This window comes from Centropristis striata, chromosome 19 (assembly GCF_030273125.1).
Source record: "Centropristis striata isolate RG_2023a ecotype Rhode Island chromosome 19, C.striata_1.0, whole genome shotgun sequence".
In the NCBI taxonomy this organism is placed as follows: domain Eukaryota; kingdom Metazoa; phylum Chordata; class Actinopteri; order Perciformes; family Serranidae; genus Centropristis; species Centropristis striata.
The window spans coordinates 10882375-10906854 of record NC_081535.1 but is presented as its reverse complement, the minus strand read 5'-3'; the positions used below and the strand labels follow the sequence as shown (position 1 = coordinate 10906854).

The window sequence follows — 24480 nt, the reverse complement described above, 5'->3', positions numbered from 1 at the left end:
TAAGACAACCATCAAAATGGATGGAAGAATAACCAGGATGACAAAGGCTCAGCCAATGATCAGCTCCAGGATGATCAAAGACAGTCTGGAGTTACCTGTAAGACTCTGAATTCAAGCCACAGTACACAGTGAAGACGGTGAAGCATGGTGGTGCAAGCATCATGATATGGGCATGTTTCTCCTACTATGGTGTTGGGCCTATTTATCACATACCAGGGATCATGGATCAGTTTGCATATGTCAAAATACTTGAAGAAGTCATGTTGCCTTATGCTAAAGAGGACATGCCCTTGAAATGGGTGTTTCAACAAGACAATGACCCCAAACACACTAGTAAACCAGCAAAATCTTGGTTCCAAACCAACAACATTGATGTCATGGAGTGGCCAGCCCAATCCCCAGACCTTAATCCAATTGAGAATTTGTGGGGTCAAAAATGCTGTTTCTGAAGCAAAACCAAGATATGTAAATTAATTGTGGAACAGCTGATTTTGAGTTTGTAAAGTCAACGGCAGACATTGCTATATTTTGAACACACCCCTTTCAACTAATTGCCCAATTGCACAGCCTTAAGAGCGTGCATATCACGAATGCTGGGTCTTGTTGGTTTTCTGAGAATCTACTGCACCTACTGGTACCTTGTTTGCCATGTAGCAAAAAAATATATACTAAAAACCTGGATTAATCTGGTTAGTCAAATTGGACTGCTATTATATTGAACACTACTGTATGTCTCCATATTTCACCGTCCGCTGTAATGCGCCCGCCACCATCTTGCTGACGTAGTAGTGTTTAACAGCCAAGCGAAGTTTAAAAGGGCGGATTGCCACATACAGTTGGAGGTAGGGGTGGTGGATGGGTCAAACAAGCACCAAACTTTCACCAAGGAGAGTGGGGTTTGCATCCTGTGTGAAAACAAAAGTTAGTTGCGACAGTCACGTGACCCTTGTAACTACTTCACTTTCCGCATTTACATACATTTATTTACTTTCTGTTGTAACACCTTACTGGGAAGTTTGTTGCCCTAAACCTAGGTCAGTGGTTGCAGCCTTTTTTTTATAACTGCGGACCGTAGGAATGTGCTATTTTTGGAAAGCACCATTGTACTGCGAGCCACAAGCCGCAATACCTACATATGTGCCATGAAACGCAATCCACGATATGTACCTACGTGCTCTTCTGCCGTTTATGTTGGATAACTTGTTGATTATAACTTACGTATTCAAGTTTCAGTCACATGATATACTTAACTACGTCACAAATGTACTTATTTTAACCCAAACCATAATCTTTACCAGAGCCTAACTAAGTTGTTTTGTTGCCTAAACCTAACAAGTTATTTCCTGTTAGTGCATCTATTTAAACTGAAATGTTGAGTTAAAGCAGCAGCAGAGTACTTATTGCACTAACCTATCATTGCAAATTCTCCCCTCCCAGTTGCTGAGAGTCAGAAGGTTTCTGTGGACATTGGGACATCCTCCACCCCAACTCCAGTCTATCCCACCGTCAACTTTCAGGTCCTCAATGTGGACCATGTGTTTCTGAGGCAGGACAGTCCTGGGCCGTCAGGGAACTCCAGCTTGAAAGCTCAGACTGAGACTTTCTTCATCACCGGTAGAGGCGCTGGGATCCTCCAGCCAGCTGTAAACGCTTCATACGGCCCCCTGACTGTGGATGCCCCCATTTCTTCAGACCTGCTCCTCAGTGGGCGCCGGATCCTGCCAGTCATCTTGGTCCGCCAGGTTCGTTCCTCATCCCCTGTTGTCAAGATTCTCTTCCACATGCCGACAGAAAGTAACATCACTGTTGGGCAAGAACGGATGGGGTCTGCAGAGGATGATGGCAGGAAAAGTGCTGGAGCCAAGGCAAAGGATGGAGCTCACTGTGTGACGGCCTACGCCTTCTGGGAGACGAGGGAAGTTCGTGGTGCTTGCTTGGTGTCTCCAGGCGGATTCTGTGTGGCACAGCTGAAGCCAGAACCAGCCTGGTTCAGCTCAGGCAGTCGATCAGGAAGCTCTAGCAGGGAAGCAGGAAGAAGTGAAGGAACCAAGGGGCTTCAGGGGAACCTTGTGGAGGTCTACTTCCAGAGTCGCAGGGATCAGACAGGCCAGTGTACCCCGCAGGACAGCCTGCAACGTGTCGGAGTGGGAAGAGGAAGAGACTCTGGGGGATCGGGGACCCCAATGAGGCGGATAGGAAGTGTCAATCTGCTCAGAACTCCACCAGGGAACCCCACCTTTTTTCGTCTGAGGCTGGGTGGCGCTGTGGTGATCCAGACCTCTTCCAAGCCCCTGAAGGCTACAGACGTCGCAACTTTCTATGTCTTCCTGGCAAGTACATCTACTGTGGAAAGTTTCACTCTCAGGTGAGAAATCTTTTTAAAACTCTTTTTCTCTGTCAGGCTGCTCTTAAAGGTCCCAGAAGGTAACATTTATAAATATGTTTTTTTGTCATATTTGCTGAAACTGTCAGCATATTAAGCAGCAGTACATACATGAGACAGATAATCTGGGAAAAAATATGGTCATTTGGCTCTTCCAAGTGCTTCTACGGCATGAGAGAGACTCCTCTTGGCTCTGATTGGTTGTTTTAATTTAGGCGTGCTGGATTCTAGCAAATTACAGTGACATGACAGTTTTAGAAAATATGATGAAAAACATATTTTTTTTATAAAAGTTACCTACTGAAGGAATTGTTTTTGGCATTCTGGGAAATGTAGTCATTTGGTTTCTTCCTGATAAAGATTTTGCAGACATAAGTGTCGAAAATATTTTCTGTTTAAAAAAGAGTGTTTATGGATCTCACTTTTCACTTGTTTTTGTAGTTTCATTATCTGTAGACATCGCTCTTTTCTTTCTTCGTTTAATACTAATACTGTAAATGTAAGCGTTTTCCTCAGTGGGCCATATTCTCAGTCACCACTGTGTTCATGCATTTTGCAATAGTGACTTAGCGGACATTTATTTAAATTAAAGTCTTTTAGATTAATACTCAAAGTCAAGTGAGTCTCACAGGAGTCAGGTTAGGCTCTCGATGTCTTTTTTGTGACCTAAGTCGAAAGTCTACACTTCTGATTCATTTGGACATCTGTGTAATATCCTTTAGAAGTTCTACCCACCTTAAATTAATTCTGCTTGTTGTGGAGTTGATGTTGCCAGATTTAGATAGCTAGTTAGCTTGTCTGCTAAACCAGAGATGCCAGTGTAATAGCATCTACCTGCCATTTTGGTATAGAATAAACGCATATTAAACTGGATAACCACATACTGTAGTATGACAACATCACACTTTGGCCCTTTATAACTAAATAAAGAGAGAGGATGTTTAGCTCCCCAGAAAACATTATAATTATTCAGCTGTGTTGCTGAGTCTGCAGAGGCCAAGAGTTTAGGAGCATTCACATAAAATTTAATTGTCACTGAAACATATGAAGCAGAAAAAGAGACTGAAACCAAGTTGAATCACCGTGATGAACAGTATATATGAGCATCTTCATGAAGGATAAGCTCCATGCATTTAAATGGTTACTTAAGGCACTTGAATACTGATAGGGCTCGCCATCAAGGCCGTTCAGTAAAATGCTTGAGCGCCATCATGACTTGTGTTGTCTGCCAGTCTGACTGGCTTCATAAATTACTGACATGCTATATCCTGTCTACTTCAACTTCTCAGTTAGTGGGGGAGTTATGGAGAGCACTCTTCCATAAACAGGGAAATAATTGGCAAATGATTCACCGGTTTCCATATCTCAACATCCCACTAACATTTCAACAAGGTTCTCTGGGTATTTGACTTCATAAATAATGCATCTATTTAATGGAGCAGGAAAACAAATAACTAACATCTCCCTCACTCCTGTGGGAAAAAGTGAAGTTAATATAAAAGCAGCATCGACACCCACAGTTCAATCTGTTTCAGACTTTCTACTTGCTGCCTTTTGATGCACATCACTGAGTGGAGTAAAATTGTTTTTATCAGAATGTTTCAGATCAGTAAAGCCATCGCAGTGTGGTTTGCATTTCCAGTCTTTACTCAGCTTAATGGTTTTGTTTGAAACGCAAGACAAATTTTTCTCTAATCCCATGATTTAGTGATATCATGCTGCAAACAACATATCAACGCTGCAGTAATCTGCAGCAGGATGCAGGCAAATGGAGAGGAATGCTAAGATATGTTTATTAATCCATAGGGCACATAGTGGCTGTGTGTCAGTCAATCCCTTCTCAAATATCAGACTTACCATCCATAGACACAAACATGGCTGCACACACAGACCCACTGACCTGAATGTAGCTCTGCTGGCTTTGTTGAAGTTACGTGAAAATGATTTGGTGGAGAGACGCTGACCCTTTAACATCTGCCGTTGTTTCGACTATTTGGGAGGATTTACAGCCTCTCCACCTGAAATTCCCCTCAAACTCTGACTCGCTAACTGAACCAATGAAGTTCCTTCAGTCAGGTCAGTGATTTCAGTCCGTGTATTTCTGACCTACTGCCATAACCAGAATGAGATTGGACAAGAAGAGGAGACTGAGCTCAGCAGTTAAGTCCAAGTGAAGGCTAGCTGTGAGGAGCTTGGCAAAGTGATTGATTCCTCCTGGGAGAAATCCCTGCTCTACTTCACTCGTTGGCCCAAGATTGAGTCCACTCCAGCAGGGTTAGGCCAGATAATCTGTGGCTCTGATTGAAAATGAATCAAGAGGTTAACCCTTTCGGGTAGAGATGATCTGGTCGACTGCCAGGATTACTCATGTAGATGCATGTGTTTGTATGGTTTGCAACGCCATCATACCCACCTGTTACGGGCACAGGCAGCCTGTAAACACATGTGCTTTTTCAAAAAAGCTTTTCATCAGATTAACTATCAAACATTTTCTGAGCTCAAAAAGAGACCAATAAAAATAACAATTAAACATCAACAAGTGAAAATATGCAGTACTGAATAGAGGTGTGAATCACTAGAGAATACTATCCAAATACTTGAGTCACGATACTATATTATTGCCATTTTAAGCGTTTTGCGGTATGGTGAGTATTGTGATACAATATATTGCGATTTTAACTGTTAAACTGAATTTTGTGTCCACAAAATAAATTAAATTAAGAATTGTTTTGTCAAGTAAGAGAAATATAACTGAACTGAACTGAACTTATATCAAACATGTATGGACGACAACACTTGCAGCATTTTCTCAAACTTTCCTCAACTTTAAGCTTCACTTCTCAGATTTATTTGAATAAAACATTAAAAAAAAGCCTAACTTTGAAGCGTTATTTCGACAACTTCCCAAGTCCCCTGACGCACATGGTGCCTATAGATTCCTTAGATCTTTTAGTTCCATATGATACCAGTATCTCCAGTTATTCTTAAAAGTCAGCTACTGTCTCTGAAAAACAGCGGAAATTATGGTGGCCCGCCGGCCGACAGGACACTAAATATCAATACTTGGCGACCATGAATCGATACAATATTGTAACACAAAATATCGCAATACTATTCTGTATCGATTTTTTCCCCGACCTCTAGTACTGAAGTATCTGCAGAATATCTGAGAGAACCAAAATCCACAGACAACAGATTAACAAAAAACTAACTTTCTCAACTATTTGGGTGATAATGAAAAGCAAATCAAACCGATCAACATCAAATTTGATCAGAAAACACATTCCATAAAAAACACCACATAAATGCAGCAGAAATTCACTATCTTACCATGCTAACAAAGGTGAAACTTAATTGTGATTCAGATCAGCTCAGAATCTGGTCGTTTCTTCCACCAAGTCTCATGAAAATCTGGCCTGCAGACAGACGGACAGACAAGCTGTGCCGAAAACATAACCTTGGCGCGGGGTAATTAACAGGCAAACAGCAGAGTTGCTCCAGCTCTCACATTCTTAAACAAAGAGATTGACTGAGTTTGTTAAAAACAGCAGTGAAGAGTTGTGCGCTTTATACTGGTCGATATCCATTCTGCACCCCCCCACCTGTGGTCATGAACTCTGGGTAGTGACTGACAAAGACAAAGAGCGAGGACAGAAGTGGCCGAAATGAGGTTTCTCCACGGGGATGCTTGTGTCTCCTTGTGGGCCAGAAACTCAGTGATCCAGGAAGATTCTGGCATTGAGTTACTGCTCCTCCAAACTCAACAGGAGCCTGGTGAAGTGGTTTGTACCCCTGGGAAGCGAGGTCATCAGGTGCTGTTGTCACTGTCAAGCGGAGCTGGACAAGCAGCAAGACAGTGGATGGGTTAGATTGTGCTATGTAACATTATATTTAAAAATGAATTTATTGTGCATTAAAACTGTCCTTAATTGAAATACAATCAGGATAAGAAATGATCACCTAGTTTTTTTTCTTTACATTTTTCAAAAGTATTGACACAACTCAGGTCCGGTAATTATAATAATGTAAATTTTCATCAAATATCCCTCTCCTTTTTTAGTGTCAGAGTCAGTCACCAATTAAACCTAAGCTGCATGTTTTAGTACTGCGGGAGGATGCTGGAGGAGCTGGAAAGAACCCACGCTGACATGGGGAGAACATGCAAACTCCACACAGACTAGTCACAAGCCGGATTTGAAATCGGCTACAGATATAATTTTTTAAAGCCTTCATTCAAATTGTAAATTGTTCGGAAGCTTTTTTTGTAATTCTGCATAGCATGCAACTGTGGACTCAACAAAAAATCTGTACTTAGTAATAGAGATGTGAATCCCCAGAGGCCCCACAATACGATTTTATCCTGATACTTGATTCACAATACGATATTATTGTAATTTTAAGTATTTTGTGATATGGTGAGTATTGCAATACAATATATTGCGATTTAACTGTTTAACTAAAACTACATAAAAGAGAAAATCCTCAGTCTATTCATCTCACTTTAGTCTTTTTATTTCTCCACAATGAGAGTCAAACCCACAGACAGTCAAACTGAACTGAACTGATATCAAGCATGTATGGACGATAACAATTGGAGCATTTTCTCAAACTTTCCTCAACTTTAAGCATAAAAAAAGCCTAACTTTGCAGCGTTATTTCGTCAACTTCCCGACACAATATCCTATAGATTCTTTAGATCTTAAATCTTACATTCCTAAAAGTGAGCCCGCTACAGCCTCTGAAAAAAAACAAACGGCAAAAATAGTGAAGGCCCGCCAGATGTCGGAACACTAAATATCAATACTTGGCGGCCATGAATCGATATAATACTGCCACGCAAAATATTGCGTTACTATGCTGTATCGATTTTTTCCCCCCACCGCTACTTAATGTGTGTATTTTGGAAACAGACTCTATGTCTCAACTGTCAGAACACAAGATATTGCTTCTGTGTTTACAGACTTAACTATGTAAGGACACATTCCTGTGATAACTTTAGGAACCTTCAATGCAAAAATCTTCATTCATTCTGCTGCATGTGAGAACTGAATCCAACCCCACGTGCATTAGAAGTGCATTGAACACCACTTCTCCGCTCCTTCTCCTCCATCATCAAACCACCTTGAAAACACATCATATCATAAATGAAAATTGAATGTGGAGATTTTCCCTTTGGCTTCAGGGCTTTTGTTCAGACAGTGATTTTCCCATATGAATATTATGTCTCAATCCAACATTGGTTGAACTGCTAGCTTGTCAATTTCCTTCAAAGATCATTTGTGTGTGTGTGTGTGTGTGTGTGTGTGTGTGTGTGTGTGCGTGTGCGTGTGTACGCTGTGTTTTGTCAGTTAAACAACTCTGACCTTGACCCTGTCTCTATGGTTATTGATCAGTCTGGCTGCTGTTTGATTACTAATCAGTATTTGTAATTGTGTGCGCTGAACGTGAGGGCATGCATACTGACCCTTATTGTAACATGAATAGATTTTGTGTTTGTCTGTCAGTTTTAATGTTCCTCGTCTATCCGAATACTGTTTTGTTGGCTGAATGACAAACTACAGGTTGTGTAAAACAGCAATAGAGACAAATTGATTGCTGGAAAATTGCAGGTTGCCTCTCGAAGCAATTACCACGCAGCAAACATGTAAAAAAGAAGCGTTATTTCCAAGTGTATTATCTTCATTTCGAGCCTTCATTTTTAGACAAGTGGTGTACTTATTAAATGTATCATTAGCAGTATGATGAGGATGGGTTAGAGGCCCAGTTCTAAAACGAAAGTAAGCAGACATTTATTGTAAATCTTAAGTTTGTGTCTGAACATGCTGATGGCAGGAAGACAACCTGTGGTAGACATAATGAAAGTGTCGATCTGTTCTTCCTGGTATCAACAGATGGACAAGTGATAGACGTTTAATGGTATTCTGAGTCTGTTTACTTTAGCTTTCAATTCATTCTGTCAATAAGCATCCTCTCATGGCCACAGTCTACCTGTTGACACTCATCATCTTGCCGCGACTTTGATCTGCCGTCATTCGCAGTTTGCAAACCTAATACACCTTATTGAGGGTAAGGTTTTTTAAATTATTCTCAGCGTGAATATCCTGCTGACAACAGCATCACTCAGCTCCAGTTGGTTTTGAGTAAGCATGAGCTAAATTCCCTCTGGAACTTTTCCAGCACCTCGTTGAATCCCCGCCATGAGGAAATTGGCATGTTTTAGAAACACACGAGGCCCCCGCCCGGTAGCTGGGTGTCTGTACGAGTGCAGATTAGTGAATCATTGCATTTTAAAACGTGGATCAGAAGCGTTTTCGTGTCCCTCGTATCACTTTTCAGCCTATGACTTAAATAACTGCTCCATGACCCTGTCCAATTATATTTGATGCAGCGGTTTAGCAGAGAGACATCTGCTTTTATAAACAAAGGCTTGGTGATTGTTGGACCTCCAGGACTGTCTGGTCCATTCACATTATTTATGATAAGCTCTCTATCTCTGCTAGCAGAGTGATCTGTGTGTCTGAAACAGGCATCTGATTAACTGATTCCCAGTTGTCCCCAGGGCTAATGGGAATAAATACCCTTGCTAATTCTCAGTCTGCCGGCAGCCTGCAACACATCCGTCTGTCTGTGACTCACAACATTAGACACAACATGAACGACTAAACACACAAATCAGCATAAAGCAAAACCATGCTCATATAAGCACCTTCATTATACATGCAAAATTACTTATACGTATGTATGCTATATAGAATACAAGTTTGTTACAGTGTTGCTGTAGATACAAATGGACATAATTCAAGTATTTCTGTTCAGTTTTAAGCATAATTAAACTTACTACGCGTGTGGTACAAAGTATCCTGGCCTTCACCTACAAAATGCAGATTGAAGAGATACGGAAGAGACTCAAAACGACCACAAAAAAAAGCTAAAAGTACTAAAAAGAGACACAAAAAGACTACAAAGAGATGCAAAACAGCTTCAAAGAGACGCAAAGAGAGTCACATGGACTAACAAAAGGGAAAAAACAACCACAAAGACACCCAAAGCAACTACAAAAGACTCAAAATGACTTCAGAGAGACCAAAACGGCTACAAAGTGATGCAAAACAGCTGCAAAGAGACACAAACTGACCACAAAGTCACTAAGGGAAACAAAACAACTGCAAAAAGACAAAATAATGACAAAACGTGGGAAAAACCACCAATAGGCAATAGAAAACCATAGAAAATAGCAAAAAGACCAAAATAATTGCAAAGTGACACAACACACCACACAGACAAAAATGACCACAGAGGGATTCATAATGACCACAAAGAGACACAATACAACAACAAAAAGGGGTTCATTATCTCAATATCTGTCTATGACTGTATTGTACCATGTTCTGTACACTGTAAAAGATGAACAATAGCTACTCAATAAAATTGAGGCAACAGATTGCATGCAATATTATAAATTAAATCTAACTACGTTACAAGTTGAATAACAACTTAACAGGAAGTGCCTGTCAATTAAAAACCGACTAATTCTATTGTGTTAGATTCATTCAAAATTCTCTTGATTTAGAATTGCATACACATAACGATTATATTTATTGTGATCAAAATAAGAAGATTCCATCTCAAACATTTTTATATTAAAGTTACTTAAACAACTGCCTCAAAATCAAGGACGCATTTATATTTAATACATTTTATCAAATATATTAAGTAAAATGAAATGACTACAGAATAATTTATTACAGTGTACATGTGCTTGTGGGGATGAAAGCTTCGTTGCTACTAAAATAGTCAGAAACAGTATGCGGAAACAAAGTACACCATATGAATTGTCTACACACAACTCAACCCCGAGTTAGTTAATGAGACATATCCCAAAGAGTATGAAGAATGTGAGGTAAACTCAAGCTTTGCACTAACTGGATCATGTTTGTATGTTTACTGCAGGGCAACAGTGAAAACAGGCCTATCATTCAGTGCAGCGCGGCCCAGTGACTCGACGCTGTGGGACATCTTGGTGGAGCCCGGCAGAGGAGCGACTCCCAACACCGTCTCTGTTGTCTGCCAGAGGAAGGTAGCTGTCACCGCAAAGAGGTCAGTCATGTACTTTCTCTACACATGAAACACTGCCTTTATCTTCTGTCACTTGTTATTGTCTCTTATTCTCTTCACTTTCTTAGATTTCACTAAACCCTTCACTATACGTCAAGAGAAATCGATAAGTTATTATAACAAAGTAATGATTTGTGGCCTTGTACTCAGCGTTGCATTGACTCTAAGCAGTAAACTACACTTTTTTTTCAGTTTTCATGCAGTAATACTTGCTTTTGTCAGTCAAGATAAGAGTAATCATGCATATCTTAAAATCTGCATTAAAATGATTTTAAATATGTGTACCCAATCTGATTTTTGCTGAGTAGACCCCATTTTGTGTGGGAATTCTTCCTTAGGGACTAACTGGACAAATCTAACGACATTTATGGCCCTATTCATATGATCTATAGTGCAGGTCTGAAGTGTATGGTGCTAGTGCACTTCAGACCTGCACTATAGCACACAATCTGGGCACAGGTTAAGGCATAAGGGACAAAGAGGTTTCATTTGACCTGTTAATTAGTCATAAGTTGGTTCTGAGTGTAACATGAATTAAACCAATCGGAGTGTCATCTCCCATTTCCTTTTAAAAGCCAGATGTGCCTGCACCTGCCGCAATTTACATGGCGGATTGGCAAACTGTAGCAGCAGGCAGGCTTCTGTCTCCACCATCTCCCAGTCCTCTGTCCAAAAAAAAAAACCTCCTTTGCATGAGCAAATGCACCGATAACCTAACTGAGGAGAGAGAGCGCTGCTGGCTGCACGTCCCTATGTGTGTAATACAAATACATGTATCGACATTATCTGAATGAGCAAGTACTGTGTTTCTTTCAGTAATTTTAAATATTTTGATGCACGCAGTAATGCCACTGCAGCAAATATATTTTCATTTAGGCAGCAAAAACAAGAACTACAGTTATTAACTTGACAGAGGAAACAGAATGAATGTACCTTTAAGCTTCTGAAATAATCACTGAAGTTACGCTGCTGTTTCCCATCATGCATAAATGTGCATGTTTTGAACTCTTAAATAGCAGGAAAATACTGCACCATTGACTTTAGACCATGGTGATGTGTGCTTTCCCTTGTCAGCCCGCACAGAAAAACACTCATGCACACGAGTACACCTGTTTATAATAACCTGATTAAAGGAACAATTGTACATAGAAAGGGATAAAGAAAGGCAAGAAAAAAAACAACAGAAAAACAATCTGGGGAATTTGGCTTAAAATTATCTTCACATTTAACATCCTATTTCTACCCCCCTCTTTTTCAAATACACCTGTTTATAATAACTTATACAAAAATAAATGAATAATTGAAAATGTGTACATAGAACGAGTGAAATAAAGGCAAGAAAAAACATGAAGTAATCTAGGAAATTTGGCTTAAAATTATCTTCAAATTCATAATCCTATTTCTACCCCCCTTTCCTTTCTACAATCAAATAATTATTGAATCTGAAATGTATTATCTCAATCCATATTTCAAATTTTCATTGGATAATGTTTTTTTCTGTATCTTATTTTGTTTTGCTTAATTTCTCAAGAATTCCTAGTCCCATTATTTATTGTCTCCGTTGTGTAGGATCACCAGCTTTGCTCTTCACATTGCTTTCATGTGACCAGAATGAAGTGTAAATGAGAAACATAAACAGCAGCAGGAAATAAATCAGATTCAAGTGCTTCTGTTTCGATGAATATTAATTTCATAGCACTTCCAGGGCCTAATTTACCTGAAACCCACCAGTTGATTAAACAGCTGTGCCTGATTCTCGGGGTGGCCACCTCTGCCCAGCAACCTCCCGCCCACACAGACACACACCACCCGCCGTCCGTCCGACCCACTTATCCGTAATCATTTATAATCACGGCTACGTTATCCAGGATTAAGCGCTCGCACGTTCTGAAGGGGAGATTAGGAAGGGAGAGATATTCCAAGTAGTGTCCCTTGTGCTGAGCCCCCGTCAGGACACACACACACACACACACACACACACACACACACAGGCTTCAACCACTGTGCTTTGAAGTGATGATACGTCCAGTGGTTTAAAGTCCCCCCTCATAGTTGGATTTCCAGGAAATAGGGGCATTAACCCTTTCTGTCTTTCTCTGTCTTGCTCTCATGCGCCCTTTCGTGGTATTCTCTGTGAGTCATTTCAATCCGTTTAAAATCAGTGGGTGTCCATTTAATTAAGTGGAGGACAGGACATAAAGAAGACTTTTAATTGGACTTAGTGTGGATCAGGTTCATTTTGCGTACCTATAAAGACAGAGATTAGACATTAACATTTTATGTACAGATTTATTTTTTGGCATTTTCATGCTTTATTTGACAGTGACAAAGAGAATGGAAAGGAAAGACAGAGGGGAGACAGAAGGACTTAGCCTTAATGGTATGCTCTACCAGTGAGCCCCTGAGACGCCCTTAGACATGAATTCTCTTTAATTCTACACAGTATCTCTTTTTATAGTTTTGTTTTATTGTACCGTTGGCATCTGAAGTTCAATACTGGATCAATAACCCTCTATGGATGTTATTAAAGGAATAGTTTTGGGAAATGTGCTCATATGCTTACTTAGTCTTCGATGAAAAGACTGATACCAGTCTCGTAGTATGAAACTACCGAAAACAGCTTGCTAACATATTTTAGCTCATACAGTAAATTTAAGAACTAGCCAGCGAGCAGTAAGCGTAGCTTAGCATAAAGATTAGAATGGTGACCAGCTAGCCAGACCAGCGTTGCCAATTTAGCAACTTTGTCACTATATTTAGCGACTTTTCAGACCCCTCTAGCGACTTTTTTTTTTTTAAAAAGCGGCTAGCGGCAAATCTAGCGACTTTTTCTGTTGTCATTAGAGACTTTTGGAGACCTGTTCATACTCCTCTTAATGAGCAGCATATATTTGGGATGTTTTTTACTCACTTTTTGTCTTTCCCACGACATTATTCCTCTCTCCTATAGCATCCATTACAATTACATGCACATGGTAAATTATGCATATTAGGCAATGACATCATTTAGCGACTTCTAGCAACATTAAGCACAGCCAATAGCTACCTCCCTTACTTAGGAGTTGGCAACACTGAGCCAGACTGCAAAAAAGCAAACACGTCCATTTTCTGCTACAATATATATGGATTTAGATCATGCAGCAGCTTGGATACAATAAAGATGCTAATATAGCTGATGTGAACTTGCTAAAGCAATATGTTGGTCATGAAATAACGCTAACAAGGCTAATAAGGCTAACCACAACAACTAGCATTAGCATCAAAATTGGAGTCCAATTAGTTCCTGTACTGTGTATTTGAAGTCAGCTACGTCACCATCTTTATCGTATCTCAGTTGCTGGGTGATATCATATATTTACTTTGTTCTTTATTTGGTTGTTGAAGTAATCGTCGCTGTGTTTGTTCTACTGTATTGGGTGTTGAGAAATCAAATTGACATATTCTGGTCAAACATATATTTAAATCAACTAAAGTAAAGGTCTGTCCAGATATATTTTCCCTTGCATAAATATTCAGCAGCTGTATGCAAGATTTATAAGAACCCACAAAATCATTTTTTTATAAATTTCCATGCAAATTTTTCAGACAAAAAAACACTTTCAAGTTCCTCTTAGTGGAGCTTCAACGTGGCAGCACTGACCCTCTGTGAGCAGCAGGAGGATCTCGCTCTCAGGGAAGAAATAGACTTTTACTAGAATAGTTTTCATGAGCTGAACAGAAAAGTTGTAAATTTAACTCAGCTTGAATTGCGAATTAGCTACCTGGAACATCTGCTGCGGTGTAACACTTATTATAAATAGTTAACTTGGTTTTATAATTTCTGCTGTCAGTACTTTATATTTTAACCACATAGTCCAGAGCATATAGATGCACACAACAAAAAAAGAAGAAAATTCAGACCTTGACTTCCTTTTCATAGAGCTGTAACATTTCTATATGTTCGTATAGGTATGTGTTCGTCCTTGCTGCTGCTTTTTAATATATTTCTGATGCTTCTGAATGTGAGTTTTAGCAATGTACTGCACAGGTTCATTGTTTTGCCTTATGCAAAGTTTTGCTCCACTTCAAAGTGCCACAGCTCCATTCACATTCTGCTCTATTTTCCCTTTGATCTGTTCCTACTGGCAGGTATGCCTACACACTCGCTCCAGCATCAAATAACATCACATGCCATTTCTTTGACAATCCTTTGACCAGAATACTTGGCTCAAGTCTCTGCCAGCTCACTTAATCTTCCTTCCACACTCTCACCTTATTCTTGCATCTGCTGATGCAAATGAGACCTCTTGTGTATAGCGCTCACTCTTGGTTTAAACTCACTTTGCTTTTTCACAAATTTCAGAGTAATTCCTATCTTTTTTTCATTTTTACAGCCAGTTTCCCTTTGCAAAGATTTACATTTCTCCCACACGGAACACAGGAGGGTACACAGCTCTTCTCGGCTCTTTTTGCTATATATGTAGTATAGTATCTATGTCTCTTGACACCGGTGTTTAGTAAAAAACTCAAATATGACAGCTTCTTGTGGTTTGATAATACATTTTCAGAAAGATTAGATATCTGTTGCGTTTATAACTACTTCAAATTACATCTGCTTGTCTTGGTTATTCAACTGCACAGCTGCTGTTAATTTAAATAGACTGAACAAAATCATTCCGAATATGACACTAATTTAACTTTAGATATTGTGCTAACTCTCCGAATGAACACCACAGTTTGACTTATTTAGTAGTGATAATGATAGAACTTGAACTGTATGTGGGCAGAGGCTAAGTGTTTCATATTTCATTACTCTACGAAATTAAACCCTTGAAAACATTCGAAATTCTATTAAGTGAGGTTATCATTATGCACTTTGTGTAATATTTTTTACAGGTTTGATTTTGCTATGTATATGTCTGAATTAATAGTAAATGTGAAGCTATGGTAACAGCATAGATGACTGTATATTTACAAGCCCCACACTAGACAAGTATTAGGAATGCTGTTTGTATTGTTCCAGTGTATGTTCAGCTCAATAGAGTTTTGATTTTAAAATGCATGTGTCCCAAAGCTATCTGAATACAACCTTTGAAGTAGGACAAACTAACTTTTTGAAATAAGAAATAACATAATTTTATCCTACAGCTGAATTCTTAAGCATTTAAGCCATCCGTGCACAACTAAATAGACTTACAAATTATATTTTTATGGTCTAAGTCAGACCTGGGCATTAGACGGCCCGGGGGCCACTGTCCTGTCCGGCCTGAGTAACGTTACCGAAATCAATACAACCACGGTGCTTTTATTTTGAAGGCAATGTAAGTATGTATGTGCATGCATGCATGTGCACCTGCACAGAAACACTGAGTTACCTTGTTACCTCATCAAAAACACTTATTGCTTTTTGCATAAAGTTAATAAAGTTACTGCAGAACATATGCTCTATGTTGTTTTTTTGGTTTGAACGTATGTTGTGTTTAAAATAAATGGAAAAGTGAGATAATGATGAGAGTTTTTACTATTTTTTACTGCTATATTTGAGTTATTAGTTATTAGTCTTATCATAACATGTATTCTTACCAGTAGCAGCTCAAAACCAGATCATTTACTGCATTTTATAAAGCGCTGAAATTAATACTGAGCGAAAGTTTTGTTCAGGGTATTGTTTAGCAAAGGTTGTTGCAGCTTTCTTGAACTTAGTAGTGACTTCATCCTACTTCACAGGTTGCATCCAGATAGCTTTGGGCCACGTGCATTTTAAAATCAAAATGATATTGAGCTGAACATTCACTGGAACAATACAAACAGCATTCCTAATACTTGTCTAGTGTAGGGCCTGTAAATATACACTCACCTATGCTGTTACAGTAGCTTCACATGTATTTATTATTATTTATTTACTATTAATTCAGACTTATAGATAGCAAAATCAAAGCTGACCATCTCAGGCAAGATGGCGGACAACGAGATCAAGAAGAAGCGTACCTTCAGGAAGTTCACCTCATGTCCTATGAGCAGCTGATGCAGTTGTACTGCACCTACCAGAGGGCATACTAAATATTACACAACATGCATAATGATAACTTCATAGAATTCCAAGTGTTTTCAAGGGTTTAATTTTGGAGAGTAATGAAACATGAAGTAGCACTTAGTCTCTGACTACACACAGTTCTATCATCATCATCACTAAATAAGTCAAACTGTGGTGTTCTTTCGGAGCGTTAACACAATATCTAAAGTTAAATTAGTGGTATGTTCATAATTATTTTGTTCAGTCTGTTTAAACTCTTTTTGTATTTTCAAATGTCATCTCTCAACAGGGGTCTTCTGGAAGTTTTACAACTGGACTTTGTGCCAAATGATGTTTCCGAGCAGGCTGAGAGTCAGACGATCTCCTGGCGTCTGGAGTTGCCAGCGAACATCAAGGATGTGGGCATGATGCGGATCTACACAACTCAGAGAGACTATGTGGGGCTTGCACCACTGATCATGGTGAGGAAAATACCTTTATTTATTTGCCTACTATTTCAAATGCGAACTTTCTCATCCATTGTTCTGCTTATTCTACACACATCCTTTGTGGTCTTATTAATCCTGATATCTGCTGAAGTCAGGCCTCACACCAGGTCATCTGGCTTTAACTCATTTGGAACATTACCGCAGGACATGAATTGGTTCCCTATTACCACATTCGATCTTAATGAAATTGGTATTCATTGCCTCAGTAAAAGACAGCTTTGTGCACTCAAACACAAAACTTCCTGATGATTCCCTTTATGTATAAATGATTGCTTCTTTCCTATCTGCGTAAAAAAATCTCATATAACCACTTCTGCCTATCATAATAGAACACGGCGGTTTTATTGAAAAAGAGCAAAAGTCTCAAGTATGTAGAAAATGATGGATGGAGAACCCCCCCCCCCCCCCCCCCACACACACACACACACAAATGTGTGTTGTGCTGTTACAGTTAATTATTACTTTGTAAAGAATGAAATGTTTTGATTTAATGTTTCCACATTGTCAATTACGCACTGCAGAGTTCGACAAGTTTCATATTGCCTGTACGAAAAACACATTGCATGTATCTCTGATGCATTCATATTAATGTTAAAGCTTAGACTGTTTCCCTGTTGCTATTTGTACTCAAAAACATTTACATTTGGAGATAACCATCAGAAATTACAGGGTACAGTAGGTATATATCTGTTTTTTTGACAGGAGTTCAGTTGGCTATTTCATGGTGCAGTAGTCAGCATGAATCAAACATACATTGGGGACCAAATATGCTTCATCTCAGTCACTCACAGGATTCCCATAAGGAAAAAAAAAAACTTTTTTTCCTCCTCTAACTTTGGAGTGAGTAGACTTATTTTAGAGCTGTGGCTCTTTTCCTTTTAAAGTAAAGTTGTTGTAGCTTTATGTTCGTAGCGGAACAGATTACTGACATATGGACCACTTAAAAGCAAAAACTCAGGACCAGAAAATGCTCATTTTATGTCGTCAATATTGAAGGAAAGTGAAGGAAAGGCATGGTGGGTGATGTTTTCCAGCAAAGAAGACCATATGCTTGCTTTTCTGACCTTTCCCTTCCCATGTTAATGCAGTGTTCATCTCCCTTACACATAACCCTATGAAGGATTTATTTTACACTTTGACTCACTGAAAGAACAAGTAAAATGAAGGAACGAACCAAGGCTTATCAAAGAGTATAAATATAACGCAGTTTTAAAAAAGGAAGCAGATTTAAAATGGAGCTGAACGACTTGAGCTGAACTTGATCACTGCGAGCCGGATTACTGCAGAGCTTGCGGAAACATCGGACAGATCTCTCGGCGTGACGCTGGCAGCGCCGCGGAGCGCCGATATTGCTTTCTGATTTTGTGCCACTCCTGATCCAGTGGCTTATGTTTGGGTCAGTGTTGCAGTCTGAACTAGAGCATGTCCTTTTTGAATTGTGGTCAGCAGCTGTCAAGCCGACAGAGTTGCTGGGGAACATCTGCCGAGCGTTGCCTGATCCACAAGCATCGAGAGGGGGGAAAAAAAATAACTGCTGATCACCCAGAGCTCCTTACACACACACTGCCACCACCTATAATAGATTAAAAAGACCTTATCAGAGATCTTGTAAGTAGTTGTAAATCCATGTCGAAGGAGGAGTTACAGTGCAAGAATAAAACTGCACCAGACTTCAAGAGCTAAGCTGCTGCTAAGCGTTGACAAAGATGTGCTGTACAAGTTGGGAAAATAGGCGTTTGATTGGTGATCTACTGTATAGATAATGCCAGATTATTTCCACCCAGGTGTGTGAATTTGTGAGCGACAGACGTGTACTTTACTACAATATAATCAGAGATTTTTCTAAAGCACATCTGTCCGGTTTGTGTGTGAGCGTTGCATCAGTGTGATATAAACGAATCAAGTTTTTGAGCCTGCGAGTGTTTTAATCTCTGTTGGTCTTGCTAACACCCTCTGCCTTTCATCCCTGCCCCCGTACAAATAGGGCTGATTGTCAGTCTCACTAAAAGAGGACATTTTATCTCTTTTGCAGTTTCACACTTTTGGGTTTTTAAAAGAACATTTTCACATGTTTAATATTTATTTTTTCTCATACTATGTGTCTGATATACCTGTAGTCACCCTCTGTCTGAAACACTCAGTTTTAAGATTAATTACTTTATTAATCCCACAATGGGGAAATTCATCTTCGGCCAATCCCTTTTTTACATATAAGTGAACTAGGGTTGTCACGATACTAAAATTTTCAACTTGATACCGATACTCAGGAAAATATTCGATACTCGATACCATTTTCCATATCACCAGGATAAAAACAAAGACCCGAAAATTTAACAGAAATATTTTTATTAACAAGAAAAATGCAATATGTAAGAATTAACAGAACCACAGGTTAAATATTTATAATAAAAAACAGTTGTGCAAAAAAAAACTGCAACTATGATAACAAGCTTCAGGTCTGAGGTAGTGCAAAAAATAAATAAATACAATAAACAATAACAATTATAACAATATTTTGAGGTTGTATGCTGTGCATGGGGGGGGGGTATCGATACTTTTGAAAATTAGTATCGTATCCGGATACAACGTTTTAGTATCGATACTTTTTTGAATATCGATACTTTTGACAACCCTAAAGTAAACACACCATAAGGAGCAGTGGGCAGCACATTACTGCGCCTGAAATAAAAATAAAAACTAGAATTTCTAGAAAACGATAACTAACTGAAACTGTATTGTGTGGTTACAAAACTAACTAAAAGTAACTAAAATTGAAGTGAAAATGTCCGTCTTTGTCAACTTTTTTTTAATAAAGGAAGCATTTGTAAATATGTTTATTGAGACTGGGATGTTACACGACTATGTGAGTCGATTGCTTTCAAACAGTTCATCACTTAACTCGAACCAAAAATCAAAACACCCGGAGTTAATACTCTTATTGGGGCTGAGATGGAAAGGAAATAAAGGCAACATTTATTGTGACTTTTTTGAATCTCGCACCCAACAAATACCCCATTTAAAAAAAACTAACACTAAAACTAATAAAAACTAAACTAAAACTAAGCATTTTCAAAAAATTAAAACTTATTAAAAAGTAACTGATTTAAAAAAACAAAAAAATCACTACGAAATTAAAACTAATGAAAAATAAAAAAATATTATAACCTTGCATGTGATGCAGTAAAATCATCTTTGGAGGAGTTTGATGGTTTTCCTTTTCATTCATCTGACATCTAACAACTAAAATAAACAATTCTAATCTTATCCTTTGACCTTCAGATTAAATTTAAACAAAAATGCAGCCACTTATTTATTCTATTCTAATTAATTTTTCCTTTTCTTTCTGCACAGAACACCGACATCTTGAATACGGCTGTGCTTACGGGTAAAATGGTGTCGGTACCTGTGAAAACTCTGGCTGTGGAGGCCGATGGCTCAGTCACCGATGTGACCAACTACACCAGCTGCAGGTCCACAGAAGAGGATGTACTGAAGGTGAGCCATTACAACCACAAGCTTAAGGGATTGAAATATTTACTACATGTATTTGCTTATGTTTTACTGCCAGAATTATGGAAATGCAGTATGCTCTGAAGTTAAGAAGATTTTGTTTCTAAATTTCAACCTTAAGCATAAGCCTGTTTCAGTTTCTGTGTATGTGGTAAATTAATCATAGAAGGTGAAAACAACCAGTCCTTTCCCTTTTATACAAGCCCTGTAACCTTCCAATGAATCCTTTACAAGACTTCAATAGAGTTTCTCTTTAGTGCATTTGTGCCAAACAACAAGTTTATCTTCAGTAATCTGCATGCACACTCTACAATATGCAAAGACTACATACTGTATAATGGAAACATAACTTTTATATACAAAAAGAAACATTTGCATAGTCTTTGTTTTCCCCCATATTAAATTCCAGTGTTGAATATATCATTCAGACTTAGTTTGCATACAAAGCAAGATTCATTCTGGGTGTTACTCCAAGACATCCACCATCCGTGATGCTACCGTGCTCAACAGGTCCAGCTCTAGTGTGTGTGTGTGTGTGTGTGTGTGTTCTTGTACTTCCTACATAGTGAGGACCGGAACATGTTTTTAACCAACAGAGTGAGGACATTTTTGTGAAGTGAGGACATTTCGGCCGATCCTCACTTCTTTAAATGCTTGTTTGAGAGTTCAGACTTAGTTTTAGGGTTAGGGTTACAATTAGGTTTATGTTAGGGTTGGGCATTTACTTTTGAATGTTCGGTTAGGGGTTAGGGGTAGGGGGCTAGGGAATTCACTATTCCAATGAGGGTCCTCACAAAGATAAAAGTATAAGGATGTGTGTGTGTATGTGTGTGTGCGCATGTGCGCGTGTGTGCGTGTGTGCGTGTGTGTGTGTGTGTCAAAACATCATGGATAAAAGCAGCTTCTTCCATATGGCATTACAGACTGAGCTCATGATCCGAGCACTCAGTCCATATCCACAGTGATTTGACCTTTGTGTAATGTATCCATGTTACTGGGACATTAGGTGCAGGGAGAGGGAGACGGAGTCAAAGAATAGAATACCAGAGAAGAAGAAAGAGAATTATATTATTTTCCATGAGAGGACACGGCAGGCACTGGCTTTGTGAGTGTGCTGCGGTGTGCTTAAGTGTGTGAGCTTAAGAGAGTGAGAAAGAGCTGAAAAGAGGGAGACTGTGTTTGTAATGATTTTCTGTATCAGTCTAGGAACTTAATCCAGTTATTACTGCGTCTCTGAATGGGCTCTTATGCTTTCTGCAGTCACTGACCCCTCTTAGAGCAATGCCACCGACAAGATGGTAAAGCTTGAAACCACAAACCCCATCTTTTATGCTATAACTGCCACAAGGTTGGATCTCTATGCCTATTAGGGACTGATTCACATGAAGGACACAAACTATATAAGCAAACACAAGATTGGCTGTGTGAACATGGACAGAACAAGGTAAATAACCATTTCAAGGTTGAATTATTCATTTGAAGCATCATAGTTACATCGATTTTCTTTGCCACTTACCTGGCAGCAGGAACAAGTTGACATACGATATCAATGCTGGCACATGATAAAATTGTTAGGTCGATCAAGCAAACAGTTTCTTATTTGCACCTTCAGCATTCAATTCAACTTGTGGTTCTAGATGCCTGTTGAATGTAAATTTAATAACCACTCTCTTTTTAGCGCCGACTTGGTCTCCACCAACTCCTGAAATTATCACTTTAGCTGCTAAATACAACAACTTGGTAATTTTTTCAGCTAGCAGCTAGGTTGTTTTTTTTTGCCTAAGACGCGTGCCAAAACAAACCAAAACAGACATTAAAAATGGCTATACATTACACATTCAACGCACATTTTTAATATATTGATTGATGCAACTTTAACTGCAATTCATGTATACCTTTGTAACACCAAGTCCTCCAACCCATCCAGCCACATAGGTCATTTGTTGCAACTGTGAAACAGTGAAATAGTAGGATAGAATATGTATGCATGTACGATTTTCTGCATTTTCTTTATGACGTGTATGTCCATACTCTGTTACCTTTTGTGCTGTTCTTTCTTGAAAATATATCATCTCCATCCGTGAGATTACTAGATAAATGCATTGTCAGGAATAGCTTAAATGCAGATTGATCTGAAAAATCTTCTCTCTGCTTTCTCATCTTTTACTGACAAACTGACAAAAATGAATACAGACATAGTGTTTACTGTAATTGATTTACAATCAGAGTTTCACAAGTCTGCTGATAGATTTGTGTAATGAAAAGGAATAAATGAGAAACATTGGTACAGTAGATAAAACACAGAAATTTATGAAAAAATAAATAAAAACAGCAGCATACTTTGCAGAATGGAGGGCTGAATGGATACTTATTGGGCTGAAAACATGCAAAACCAAATTTTTTACATTTATACATTGTAATTGGGTTGATTTTACTGAACTTAAAAAGTACACAATTTAATCACAGAGTTAATTTTGGGTCCATAAGTAGTTGCACTGGAGAGCTGCATAAGACATCAGATATTTTGATGTGGACCAGTCGGCATGATGGGAAAAAGTCTTCACAAAATTGCTTTCCGTTTACACTTCCATGGGAGTTCAAGTTGACTTACCTTGGACGTCATTCCTCCCTCTGCTTTTTCCTGACGTTTTCCGCCTCCCCCTTTTCACCTCCCTCTCTCCAGTTCCACACTCTACTCTCCAGTCTAGTGCCCTCCAATTACTGCTGTGGAGCCACTGGTTTGTTAAGATAAGTGAGGCGGCAGTGGAGATAGGCCTCCAATCTTAAATAAAACACACCAACTGCTGTGTCTCACCTCATTGCTCTCCCTGGTGGGAACTGCAACGCTCCCACCTACCGTACAGCACTACAGGAACAGTCGTAGGGCAGATCTCATTTGTATTCAGTAACAGTTTCATGGAGACCATGGTCGTGAATTTACATGACACAAACAGAAACGTTGTGCGATTCCCTGGCCAGACTTTGAAAGTTGTACGAAATGAATAAAATGGTGTGTGTCTGTGTGGTTTTAGCTTATTTGTATTGGTGCCTCTGTTCCAACTCTCCTCTCTTTGTCAGTTTTTTACTGACTAAACTTTCTTATTCATTTTCCATGGGGCTTTACATGGAAAACTGGTTCTAGGGTTTGCTTGGAGAAAGTTTAATCAAAAATGTGAGTTCAGTCCCAACTCTAGTCCAGTGACTCTGAACTTTTAAAAATCGTTTTTTTGCCCAATATCATGATCTTTATAGAGTGACAGACTGGCAAAGTTTTGTCTCAGTTTTCAGGTCAGTTTCAAACCCAGGATAATGCCTCATTCACCTCTTCTCTTTCTCTTTTCTCTCCTCTGTCGGGTCCAGGTGTCAGATCGCTGTGAATATGTGTTTGTAAATGGGAAGGAGACAAGAGGAAAGAGCAAGGTGATGCTCAACTTTACTTACGGTTTCCTGAGCGCCCAGCTGGAGATGAGTGTATGGATGCCTCGCCTGCCCTTGCTCATCGATGTGGCCGATCCCGAGCTCAGCCAGATCAAAGGCTGGAGAGTCCCCGTTACTACAGGCAACAGGAGGTAAGGCCTGGCCGGTTTCTGTGTCAAATAGCTACCTCACTATACATCTGATCTTTCTAGAGCTCCGGTAAGCTTGATTCTGAGGGAACCAAATGGAAAACAATCTTTAAAAACTGGTAATTGAAAAAAAGAACAACAGAACAGAATAAGTCAGTTTTGGAGTGATGTGTACGTATAGTGGTAGGTAAAAGATGTGAAGGACTTGGTTTGAAAACCTATTCAAATCTTTTTGTAACCACAATATTGAAAAGAAAACATGGCACAAAGTCTGAAGTCAAGACCAACAACTCCTTAACTTTGTGTTCCTTGCCCTACACATTTTATTTTGGCAGTTTAGCAACATTAGGCAACTCAACCTCTTGACGCCTATCAATGACAGACAGCTACTGTTAGACATGGCCA

At 39.1% G+C, this 24480-nt stretch overlaps 1 protein-coding gene across 1 annotated transcript in view; it reads left to right on the top strand.

Moving 5' to 3' along the window:
• Window positions 1-24480, top strand: part of si:dkey-1d7.3 (transmembrane protein 132D) — a 41730-nt gene that overhangs the window by 5655 nt on the left and 11595 nt on the right. Inside the window, exons 2-6 of the mRNA XM_059358283.1 lie at window positions 1438-2365; window positions 10334-10480; window positions 16801-16972; window positions 20351-20494; window positions 23870-24078. Of these exons, the coding sequence (XP_059214266.1) occupies window positions 1438-2365; window positions 10334-10480; window positions 16801-16972; window positions 20351-20494; window positions 23870-24078 (1600 nt within the window). The remainder of the gene's footprint in view (window positions 1-1437; window positions 2366-10333; window positions 10481-16800; window positions 16973-20350; window positions 20495-23869; window positions 24079-24480) is intronic.